Raw genomic sequence first — 12,878 nt, forward strand, 5'->3', positions numbered from 1 at the left:
ACAAAACAAACTAAGAATGCAAAACTACGCATATATGCCTAAAAACATCAAAATGGTTAGAAAATTCAATATGTATCCTACAACAACAAGTTGTGCGTGTGTGATTTATCTTCACATAAAAAGGTTTACCCATCTCAAAAAATCTTTGACTTATTCAAATTTGAGGATACATACCAATAAATTTTGCAAAAAATTGTGTCTGAGTTGAGTCCAAAAAATGTTTCGCATGTGGCTCGTGATTTTGGTTACCAATCCTCCTTACAACATCTCTTTGATTAGGAGAAACACGTGTATTATTTTTTCAAAAATCTTCAATCAATGATTTCAAGGCTTCACTAATTTTTTTATCCTTTAGCGGTAGTCTACCGCTAAATGTCCATAATGCATTTTTTGTTGGATCTTCTAATTTCTCATTCCTTAGCATGGCTCTCCTTAGGGTACCTCTACCAATTTTTAATGTTTTGCTTTTCTTTTTCATGAGTCGAGCTTTCTTCATTTGGCTACTTACTATTGTCGATGTGAGTACTCATCTTGTGATATTACTATCTTTGGTGCATGATTTAGAACCCACTTTGTCATAAGCACTCATTAAATTCTTTACAATATTACTTTCATTTGAATCGTCCATCGTTCTTAGCCCAAGAATCTTCATGATAGGCCTAAATTTCAAATTTCTCATCATTTCAACAAATAATTGGCATTGACCTGTAATATTTAATTCTTCAAAAAATAATCTCCACATACTATTAACTTTTCTTTGACAAGTACACTTGGTAATCTTGTCAAGCATTGATTTCAAAATGTTAGTATCAATATCAATCAAATATTTTGGTCTTCTAAAACGAATTCTTGAAGGTGTTCTAATCTCTTCAATTCTCTCAACATTTTGAACATCAATATAAGGTTGAGTGTATTGCGTACCTTGAACCGAAGATGATGTGCCTTGGAAATAAGATGTAAAAGATGGAATATCACCTACTTGATGTGTTGATGTTGTGCTTTCAACATGGCATGATGGAGTGTGTATATCGTCGGATCTACAACTCAGTGTCTCTTCTACATGAGAGGATGATATACCTTCAACATTGGAAGATGGTGTAGTGGATGATATGACTCCAACATTGGAGGATGGTGTAGCTTCAAAATTCAATTGTCTTCTTGAGCATAACAATCTCATTCGTTCTCTTTGTCTTTCTAATTCTTCCTCTTTGTTTCTTTGTATTGGTGGTTCTCGATTCTCTTCGAAAGTCAATTCTTCATTATTGATTTGTAATTTTCTTTTTTCATGCACTAATTTCATTTTATCTCTTTTAATTGCCAAATCTCTCTCCCTATCTTCATTTGTTTTAATCTTTGGTTTCTTCCTTGGCATGATGATGATTTCTACATGTCAAATCATTCAAACATCTGAATTACTTAAAATGTGTAAATTACAAATTATTCAATTACATATAAAAATTATAATTATTTGAATGAATACACAATATATATCAAATGACTTGTCAAATTTCTAACCATTCCGAGATAACATTTCATTCAAACATACAATTTTCAATGAATTCATTATATATTAAATAACATGTCAAATTATAATCAAATTTGTATCTATATATTGACAAAAAATATTTAAAATGGATTGCACTAACCTTTTCTATACAAGGAATATTCAAAAAGTCTTCAAATCACGTATCCAATGATTGAATTTGGTGTTTGCTAACTTCCAAAAGTGTTGAAATGGTGTTTGCTATGTTGAAACCCGTGATTTCTGTTGGAATAACAGAGTGCATAATAGACCAAAAGCAAGAAATGGATGAAATGGGCCCCAAGGTTGGTTTTTTACCATTTTTAGGTGATTTGAGATAGTGCGTACACACTATAGCGCGTACACACTATAAAGCACGTACGCACTATAGTGCGTACACACTATGTGAAATCACATCACTCCCCATCCTCCCTAATCCCCATCCTCCCTACTCTCTCTCCCCTCTCCCATCCTTTACTCTCTCTCACTCTCCCTCTCCCACCACCTACTCTCTCATCCTCTCTCCTCTCCCATCCCCGACTCTTTAGATCTCTCACACACACTCTTATCCCCCTTATCTCTCTCCCTCTCCCTCTCCTACTACCCACTCTCTCTCTCCTCTCCCATCCCCTACTTTGTCTCTCTTACACACATTCCCATTCCCCCTATCTCTCTCCCTGTCCCTCTCCCTATCCTACTGCCTACTATCTCTCTCTCTCCCTCTCTACTCTCTCTCTCTCTCCCATCTTGTACGAGCTCTCTCTACCACCACCTACTCACTCTCACACTCTCTCCCATTCCCTACTCTGTCTCTCTTACACACACACTCCCATTCCCCCTCTCTCTCTCCCTCTCCCACCACCTACTTTTTCTCCCCCATCCCCTGCTCTCTCTCTCTCCTCTCCCATCACCTACTCTCTCACACTCACACTCTCTTCCATCCCCTACTCTGTCTCTCTCTCACACACACTCCCATCCCCCCTCTCTCTCTCCCTCTCCCACCGCCTACTTTCTCTCCCCCATCCCCTGCTCTCTCTCTCCTCTCCCATCCCCTACTCTCTCACACTCACACTCTCTCCCATCCCCTACTCTGTCTCTCTCTCTCTCTCTCACACACACACACTCCCATCCCCCCTCTCTCTTTCCCTCTCCCACTGCCTACTTTCTCTCCCCCATCATCGTACTCTCTCTCTGCCACCCCCTACTCTGACACTCTTCTCCCATCCCCTACTCTCTCTCTTTTAGAGATACACACACTCTTATCCCCCCACTCTTCTTCTCTCTCATCCCCTACTCTCTACATTTGTCACACACACTCCCATCCCCCCTATCTCTCTCCCTCTCCCTCTCCCACTCCCTCTCCTACCACCTACTATGTCTCTCTCTCTCTCTCTCTCTCTCTCTCTCTCTCTCAAGTTCTCTTTCTTCCTCTCTACTCTCTCTCTCTCTCTCTCTCCCATCCCTTACTATCACTCTCTCTCTCCCATCCCCTACTCTCTCTCACGCTCTCCCATCCCGTAATCATTCTCTCTCTCCCATCCTGTACGAGCTCTCTTTGCAACCACCTACTCTCTCTCACACTCTCTCCCATCCCCTACTCTGTCTCTCTTACATGCACACTCCCATCCTCCCTCCCTCTCTCCTCTCCCATTCCCTACTCTCTAGATTTGTCACACACTCCCATCCCCCCTCTCTCTCCCTCTCCCACTCCCTCTTGCACTGCCTACTATCTCTCTCTCTCTCTCAAGTACTCTCTCTCCCTCTCTACTTTATCTCTCCAATCCCCTACTCTTACTCTCTCTTCCATCCCCTACTCTCTCTCACACTCTCTCCCATCCCCTTCTCTCTCTCTCTCTCTCTCTCTCTCTCTCTCTCTCTCTCTCTCTCTCTCTCTCTCTCTCTCTCTCTCTCTCTCTCTCGCCCCCATCTCGTATGAGCTCTCTCTGCCACCTCCTACTTTCTCTCAAACTCTCACACTCTCTCCCATCCCTTACTCTATCTCTCTTATAAATAAGTACACATTCCCATTCCCCCCCTCTCTCTCTTGCAGTCCCTGTCCCACTACCTACTCTCTCCTGTCCCCTACTCTATCTCTCTTACACGCTTCCATTCCACCTCTCTCTCCCTCTCACTCCCTCTCCCACCACCTACTATCTCTCTCTCTCTCTCTCTCTCTCTCTCTCTCTCTCTCTCTCTCTCTCTCTCTCTCACTCTCTCCCTCCCTCTCCCATCCCTCTGCCATTGCCTACTCTCTATCTCTCTCTCCCTTCTCTCATTCTCTACTCTCTCTCTCTTTCACAAACACACACACCCATCCCCCCTCTCTCCTCTTCCATCCCCTACTTTTTCACTCACTCACTCTCCCTCTCCCACTACCTACTCTCTCTCTCTCTCTCTCTCTCTCTCTCTCTCTCTACTCTCTCTTACATTTTCACTGTCTTTCCTATCCCATACTCTCTCTCCCTTTCTCTCTTACACACATTTCTATCCCCCCTTTCTCTCCCTCTCCCACTCCCTCTCCCATCGCCTACTCTCTCTTCCATCCCCTACTCTCTCTCTCGAGCTACTTTGTCTTTCACCTCTCCATTCCATACTCTCTCTTTTTCACACACATGCACTCCCATCCTCCTCTCTCTCACTCTTCCTCTCCCACTCCGTCTCCCATCGCCTACTCTCTCTCTCTCTCCCATCTCCTACTCTTAATCTCTCTCTCACACTTCCTCTCTCTCCCATTCCCTACTTTCAATCTCTTTCCCCCATCCCGCACTCTCTCTTTTCCACCCCTACTCTCTCTCTCATCCTATACTCTCTTTGCCACCCCTACTCTTTCTCACTTTCTCTCTCCCCTCTCCCATCCCCTACTTTCTCTCTATCTCTCTCTCACACACACATGGCCATTCCCTTATCCCCCCCCCCACCTAGTTCTCTTATGCAATTTAGGTCTTAATAGTGCGTGCGCCCTATAGTACGCACATGCTACTAAAAAATTATGTTTTAGATAGCGCGTGTGCACTACAACGTGTGCACGCTATAGGGCACACACACTATTGAAAGCTTATTTAAACCCAAGCCTAAGGCTTGGTTTTTCCTTGGAGATCCAACCCAAAGGTTTGGAGTTTATGAATAGGTTTGAGACGTGTTTTACAGCAAACATACCAAAAATGATTGATTTTTCTTGTGTGCTCCCCTTCAAGATTCCTCTTGGTTGGGTATCGATAAGATCAAGTTACATAGCATTATAGGTCTCTGTGTTAGCTATCTAACCATATAATTTATTTTTAATTCGAACTATTTCAAACCTTTCATCTGTAATTTCTTTTGAATGTATGTTCATTTTTTGTCAAAAACCACCATGTACTAATTGGGCTATAGATTTTAGCTCGTTCATCAAATTTTGCAACAACTTAGTTTTTTAGAAACTAGACTCCATTCTACACACTTTGAAAAAAAAAGTTTTGATTTTAGATTAGTTTTCAATTATTTCTAGGGGGAGCACACAGATATTTTACGTTTTTGAGATGTGTCTAGTTACAAAATTCATTTAAAAAAAATACACATTATAAAATTACCCGAAAAATCTGGGATAAACTACATAGTGTTAAGTAACTTTTGAGCAGAGTGATTAAAGAATTTCAAAAAAAAGGTTAAAATTTTACGAGGGCCACACTTTGTACTGCGTTATGTTTTTTTGGAATAAACAGTACCACTTTTTCTGGCCCCCTTTTTTGAGGACCTAAAACTAAACCATTTTGAAAAAAATTAGTAGTTTAGAAACTAGATTTAAAGGACTACAACTTTTATTTTTTTCATATCTTAAAATTTTGAGCGTAACTATCTTCAAATTCTTGTTGAAGTTCAAAATTTATAGATTTTAGGAAAAAGGTGTCCACTTATACCCCCCTTTTGGCACCACAACTTTGTGCACTTACCCACCTACCAAACCTACTGATATCTGCTACGATCATCATCTTCATCCACGTAGTCCTCCTCTGCATCACTCAAACTTGAAATCCCGTCATTGCTCCAATTTCAACTTGGAGCCATTTTAGTGTATAGAAAATTGTTACTATTTACTTTCATTAGAAATAATAAACTTTCCAATATCTATATAGGTGACCGTGTTATGGAGTGGACTACTTACACGCTAAACAAATAACTCTATTTAAAATTTAGGGGAAAATTTGTCATTGTCCAAAAAGATAATATATGTTATGGTATGTGAGGTAACCAAATAATAAAAGTGATGATATGTACGATATCATATTTTTTCAATGAAGCAAAAGATAACAGGATGCATGCATTTCATTATAGAATGAACAAACTATTTAACATTATTAAGCTAGTTTGTGTACATGATATAAAGTGTACTTTAAACAATTAATATTGAAAAAAAAATCATTAGTAATGTTGTAATCACCATGTAAATTGAAAGATAGTACTATTTAAAACAACATGTACATGAGTTCACAAAAGATGTATGTAAATACAATGGAAGTTTGAACTAATGACACATCCTCAAAAATAAAAGTACTCTATCAATAAAGCAACTCAAATTGTACCATAATTCTTATAACCCATTAATTTTCCCACATTTATAATTCTTATAACAACATATAAAGTTCCTATAGAATTCTTTGTAAAGTTCTTGCAACTCATTTACATTGTCATAGCTATTACAAGAAGCCAGAAAAGTTGCGTCGGAGACAGCCTCGTTACCAAAGGCACCTTAACAACATGCGTATGACAGAATGAAACAAAAAAATTGCATTCTTCGGACAAATCAAATTCAACTCACAAGCTCAAATAGGTACATGGAATGCATGTGTTGTACAGTTGGATACCTTGTAAAGAGAGGGGGTAATAGAGCCTGGGGAGTGTCACGTGGTAGTAGGTCTCCGCATGCACGTTTTAGTCCAGTATAATAATGTGAAGACTTCAATGTGAATAGGCTAGACGGGATAAGAAAAAATGCCGGAAACAACTCCTCGAGATTTCAAAAATTTTGAAATTGTACCATGTTGAGAAACATCGGTACTTTGTAGATACAGGCATTAATTTCCTAAAGTCCAGTACATAAATGTTTTCTGTTTGTCCCGGAACTGTAACAATATATGTCAATTTTTCTCTTCAATTGGAATATACTAGGAAACTTTGTCCTGCTTATAAGTAGACTCCTTATCCTCTTGGCATTATTTTGTTTTCCTTGAATAGTTTTGGTGTTTTGAAAACTTTTCCTGCCTAGGCCTGGTGAATAGGCTCCTCAATTACCCAAACTTGGTCTATGGTATCTTCTTGAACTTTTTGTATTATTTTGCAAAATCTAAGCTTCCATACTGTTTCAAATTTTGAGTATTTGGAAATATTAATGTGTTTATGGAGGTAAGTTGGATTTTTGACAGCACTAAAATCATGGCAATCTTTTTTATTAAAGATAAACTGGATTTTTGACAGCGCCCAAATCCTGTTACTGAAGAACAACAGATGGAAAAAAACCAAAGTAGCCAGATAACCGAAACAGGATTTTTAAAATGGTAATGTTATTGCAACTTGTACCCTTTGTTTGTTTGTTTTATGTACCTATTCATTAGAAAAAGATAAATAAATCTTGCAGGAGGAAGAACAAGAATTATATAAGTTTGCCAGTGGGGGATTGCTGAACAAGAAAGTAAAACCGGCAGAGAGGTCTAAGACTGGTGGATGGTCTGCAGCTCTCATTATTTTAGGTAATTTGTTTATAGATCTAATTCATTTTATAATAAATAATTGGGATCTGGTAGACAGAGTATTGAACAATGTGGATGTTAAAATATTCAGAGTTCAGATGGATGGTAATTGAGTTTCTAATATTCAGATTCATGGATGGTGTGGATCTTAAAATGCCATGGTTGTACAAGCATTGAGTGTGAGCTGGTATAGAGGTCCTTAACATTATGGATAAAGTATGTTTCGGTTAGATAGGCCATTTTGTTTTGTTTATTCAACTCTTTCATTTTATTATAATTACATAATCAATTTTAGAAACATATTGTAGAAACCTCTTATCTTTAATTAGATATGTAAGAGTTAAAGCCAGAATGAGTTCAGCCACAGCAATTCATAAGAGAGGATGTCAAAGCATTGAGATTTTTAGGAATTTTTTATGGTGTTAGCTAGTATAATTCACTGATCAATATTATTGAAAGGGGAATATTAGTTCTAACCATTATTAATTTTGAATGTACTGTTCAGGAGCGGAGATTTCAGAGAGAATGTGTGTGATAGGCATATCATCAAACCTGGTTCCATACTTGGTTGGGAAGTTGCGTCTTTCAAATGCAGATGCTGCCAATGTTGTCACTGATGTCATGGGAACCTCGTATCTGTTGTGCTTACTTGGAGGATTAATAGCAGACACCCTTCTTGGCCGTTTCTATACAATTGCAATATTTTGCACAATTCAAACTCTTGTAAGTCTTTTAAGTTTTCATGCAAAAATGATTGGTATTTCATCCACATCAGATTTGTATTAATCTGGACTTGACATAGACATAGAACAGCCTTATCTTCATCATAGATTTGTGGTCCTAAATTATCATGTTTCAATAGATAGTGTTTTTTATTGGTTTTGAAAGAAGTGTGCTTTCTCACCGGTATTCTAGCTTCTGGTGCTAAGGCTACATGTTCAGATGCCACTTGAATAGTCTTGTTGGAAACCCAATCAACGGTTTTTTGCAGAGAGCAATAATTGCCCATGCACCCATCATTGACATATTCTCTCAAACCTACTTACCAAATGTACTATTGTCTTTGACAGTTTTAGGTGTAAAAGGATAAATATATCACATAGCAATATCCTCTTACTATGAATATGCCATTGGCTCATTACAGGCCATGTCACTCTAAAGATAGACATTTTTAGACTGTCTTGAGAGCATCCTTCAAATTAGTAAACTGTTTTAGGCAGAGTTCTATAAGGGGGCTTGGGTTCTACTCAAAATTTCTTTTGCTATTTCAAATCCTGCACTCTTTCATTCTGACGATCAACTATTTCATCGCGATAATCATGCAGTATGATCCGAAACATTGATGTGCACAATTAAATTCAGAAGTGTACTTCATAATTTATAAATGAAAATTGTGGAAGTCTGATATTGTTGAATTACAAAAGTGTTGGCAAATATATGAGGAAACATGGAATGGACCTTAATAGCTGGCTAAAAGAAAGCAATCGCACTAACAAAAAGCTTTAGTTTTTTTGGCATTTTCAGGTGCCTAGACAAGGCCATCATATTGGATCCAGACACGGTCGAATGTTCAAAAAGCAGCCCTTGGAAGATGGCGACATTAGCTCGGGTGGAGGAAGTAGAGATGGTATTCAGGCTGATACTAATTTGGTCTACTTGCATCATGTTCTGGACAGTCTACTCCCAGATGACAACATTCTCAGTAGAGAAAGCAAACAGCATGGACAGAAGCATCGGATCTTTCAAGATTCCAGCAGCTTCTTTTCAAATATTCTTGGTAGGAAGTACTATGCTCTTCACAACTCTAAGTGAAAAGGTCATGGTTCCCTACTTGAGGCGCTTGACAGGAAAGGCTCATGGAATCACCAGCCTTCAGAGGATTTCTGTGGATCTGGTTTTATCAATCATCGCCATGTTTGCAGCTACTCTAGGTGATCTTTTCCGATACAATTGTTGAGCAATGGGTTATAATCTTACAAGGTTTTCTCTGATTGTTGTGGTTGAACTGTTTTGCATTCATTTTAAGTTTATTGAAGAAATTTTGTAGGTTTCTTATTTGTGGACATCGATATGATATATTTGTTTTCATTGTTATTCAGTGGAGAAGAAACGTCTGGACACAGCAAAAGAATATGGATTGGCCCAAAAGCGAACTGACGCTGTTCCAATGAGTGTGTATTGGCTAGTCCCTCAGTTTTTCCTGGTGGGTGCAGGGGAAGCTTTTGCTTATGTTGGTCAGCTTGAATTCTTCATCAAGGAATCCCTGGTCACCATGAAATCAATGAGTACGGACCTCTTTATGAGCACACTTTCTCTGGGATTCTACTGGAGCAGCCTCTTGGTTACCTTGGTTAATAAGGTCACCAAACATGGGAAGAACAGGGGTTGGCTTCAAAGTGATTCAGAACTAACCCAAAATGAAGGAATTGAACACAAACCTGGGGAAACCAGAAACTGAAGAGCTTCAAGTTTATGTAGATGTAATGAGTCATTCAAAACTGTAATGTCTTTTTTTCTGGCTAATCTGAAATAAGGTTTCGAGAAATTGTAGCTGCAGAAAAGTTATTGCAGTGAATTTTCACGCTGCAGGCTACCCATCCGGGCCACTAGGGTAGGGTACCTGTATGTTTTCTATCTTGTCGAACTACTTTTGGAAGTTAACTGCTTTATTGTACTTGTCAAGATTTCCCAGGAATTAGCTACAGATTGGCAGAGACTATACTTATATAAGAATGAAGTTCGAAACTGAATTTCTGTTCTCAACTCAAATTGGGATATGTCTGGTCTCAACTCATTTTGCACAACCGAAGCAAAACGAAAGTGAATGGGAAAATGGGGTATAAGCTCGTATGGATGTCCGGACACAACATCAACTAGAAAACCTGGAACTTTATGTGGGGAGAGTTGAGGACAAGCCTGTGGACAAAAGAGTTTGTAAAAATGGAGTTACCGCCTCACTCAATTCAACCCAATTGTATGAAAACCATTAAGGAGCACCGCCTATCTAGACAGTTACTGCCTCAAATGATCGAAAATGCTTCATTGTCGTGTTACTGCCTCAAATAGATTGATGTTTATTTCTATTTCTAAATAAGAATTCAATTGTAAATGATTTAACCATTTTCTACTATGTTTTATGATAAAAAACAAATTTCTTAATTTCAGTATATCTAAAATAAAGTGTGGCACATCTTTATAAGTCAGTGAAGAGCTTAAAGATATGATTTCAACTTTTGGGTATTCATTGATCTCTCTATAAGGATCATGGAGCACAAAGTAGTTCAAAAGTGTTATTTCAAAATGTTCGTGCATGCAACAATAGTTGCTCACTCAAAAAACCCTAGTACTTGTGGTTATATGTCCCAATAGTCTTTATGAAATGTCTCAATAATGGTGCACAAATTGGTCAATCACCAACAAAAATAGCTAAAATATGATCAATTGTTAGTACATGCGTGATGAGCTATTACTGTAAGTGTGGCCGACTATTAGTACAAGTGTTTTCATTTTTGGGGGCTATTTTAAAAGTGGTAATTGGGGTGTATCTATGACAAAACTAACATGGTTATTGGACCCTTACTTGGTCTCTTCCTCTATCATCTATTTACCATGAAAAATAGTTTAGTTGTAAATTATCTCCTTTAATTTTATTTATACAAACACAATTTTGAAAGTTATAGAGAGTAATAAATAAATTGGGAGATTTATTTTTGTTCTTGTTAAGCCTCAATAGGTTTCTCCTTTGGTGGGAACCTCCTACCATAAATACAATTTAGTGTCTCATGCTCAAACCATGTCTCACGTCCAAACTAGTGGTACTTTTTGAATCTCACGCGGTCTTTTCCTAGCGAAATTGCCGGTTCTTTTGATTTGTTTAGCTAACCTTTTTTTATTTGACAAAATCGTTGGTCCAATATAAAGCATGTCTAACCTACCATATGACGTGGCAGTTATTATTCTCTTAGTTTCATTTGAGTTATTCTATTTTCATTTGCGTCCTCCAAATAATTCTTCCTTCTCTCTTTGCCTTTACGTGCTTCTTTGATCTTAATATTCTTTTGGCTTCAGATTTGATCAATTGTTTATATGAAAGATTAAGATTGACAAAATGTTTGTGAGCTTAAGCGAAATATTTTTGGAAATTTGTTGAAATTTTGGGTAGAACATTTCAAGATGGTTTATGACAATTGATTAAATTAATTTAAAAAATTAAAAAATCTTAACTTTTAAATATAAAATTAAAAATTATATAAGAATAACAACTATTCGTCAAGGGAAATGTTAAACATTTTCTAATCTTTTTTTATAATAAATTTTATAATCTAATTTAATTTTTTACATGAGCAATTCAAATATTTTCAATAATTTAATTTAAACTAGAGAATTATTATTATTCTAATAAAAATTTAAATAATATTTACATAACTTAATGTTTTCATTATTTAAAATTTATTCCAAACAAAGTATCCCATTTTCAACCTACTTATTATTATAAGATTTGAACTGATGTTTTTTACAATTTATAAAATTATCATACCAAATTAATTTTTTAAATTTCAATCAACCTCATCAATAATCTAGAATAAAATGTTTATTTAAGATTAAATTGAATCAAAATGGTTTTTCCTAAAAATTAAAATATTTCAAATTTTATACACACAGACTATCAAAAGCTTGTAACAAAAAAATTAAACCTCATGTAACTTATCTTTTATTTTTTATGATTATTAATAGAAATATTCTCAAGCGACTAAAAATAAAATTCAAATTGAAAAAATGAAAAATAATATATATATATATATATATATTTTAACTTATAAATAACTAGTTTATTGAAATTGATTTAATTGAAATTACTAACAATATCTAATAAAGTCTTTTTATTTTTGAATCAGTAAATAATCAAAGCCTTGATTATATTAATACTTAATAAAAAATAACAAAGTCTCTCCATTCAAATGGGCACTAGTAGGAAAGAATGGATAAGAAAACCTTCAGTCTTGCCCAAGACCGTAGTCCTTTATTATTACATTTGTTAAAGGGGGCATACCCCGGTTGTAATTTACCAATGTTTTATTTTCATTACACCAATGTTTCATTTTCATTACAAGAAGGACATGAGTCCTATTCTGAAGAAAGTGATCTTGATGGTCTTCTATCAATTAGACATAGCCCTTTATCTAAGATGAGTGGTTCAAACAAGGCCTTAAAGTGTTGGTAGAAACCTCTTCTGAATTATTTGCTTGAGATGCTTTCTCCTTACTGCCTTGCTACTCATTAAATACAACTTGAAGCAATGTTAGAACTGTTAGCTAAAAATAGTTGATATCTTGAATTCCTAATGGGATGTTACTGAATTACTTTGGTTATCCATCTAAGACATTAAAGCAATATTAATCTTAATTGGTAGCTGAACTCTCTCAATTTGATCTCATATCTATTCGTAATGAGAATTAGATCCTAACAATTTTTATTAGAAACACGAGACAAATTCAATTACTTTAAATTCTACTGAAACTAGTTCTAGTATATTGAATTAAGAATGTTGTACTTTATTGGTTGGAGGTTCCCCTCTATGCAATAAGGATCCTACCCTTATTAAGTAATGCTTTAATCAAATTGAGAGTTTTTTT

General features: G+C 36.5%; 1 protein-coding gene across 1 annotated transcript in view; it reads left to right on the forward strand.

Annotated features, from left to right (window-relative positions):
* LOC149564842 (protein NRT1/ PTR FAMILY 6.4-like) overlaps nucleotides 1-9,749 on the forward strand; it is a 54,506-nt gene extending 44,757 nt beyond the window's left edge. Inside the window, 5 exon segments of the mRNA XM_089816235.1 lie at nucleotides 7,134-7,245; nucleotides 7,751-8,024; nucleotides 8,770-9,176; nucleotides 9,345-9,645; nucleotides 9,647-9,749. Coding sequence (XP_089672361.1) covers nucleotides 7,134-7,245; nucleotides 7,751-8,024; nucleotides 8,770-9,176; nucleotides 9,345-9,645; nucleotides 9,647-9,749 — 1,197 coding nt within the window.
* Nucleotides 9,750-12,878: the final 3,129 nt, after the last annotated feature.

The sequence above is a fragment of the Cupressus sempervirens genome, chromosome 3, assembly GCF_028749045.1.
Source record: "Cupressus sempervirens isolate cs-2001-9-10 chromosome 3, ASM2874904v1, whole genome shotgun sequence".
Taxonomy (NCBI): domain Eukaryota; kingdom Viridiplantae; phylum Streptophyta; class Pinopsida; order Cupressales; family Cupressaceae; genus Cupressus; species Cupressus sempervirens.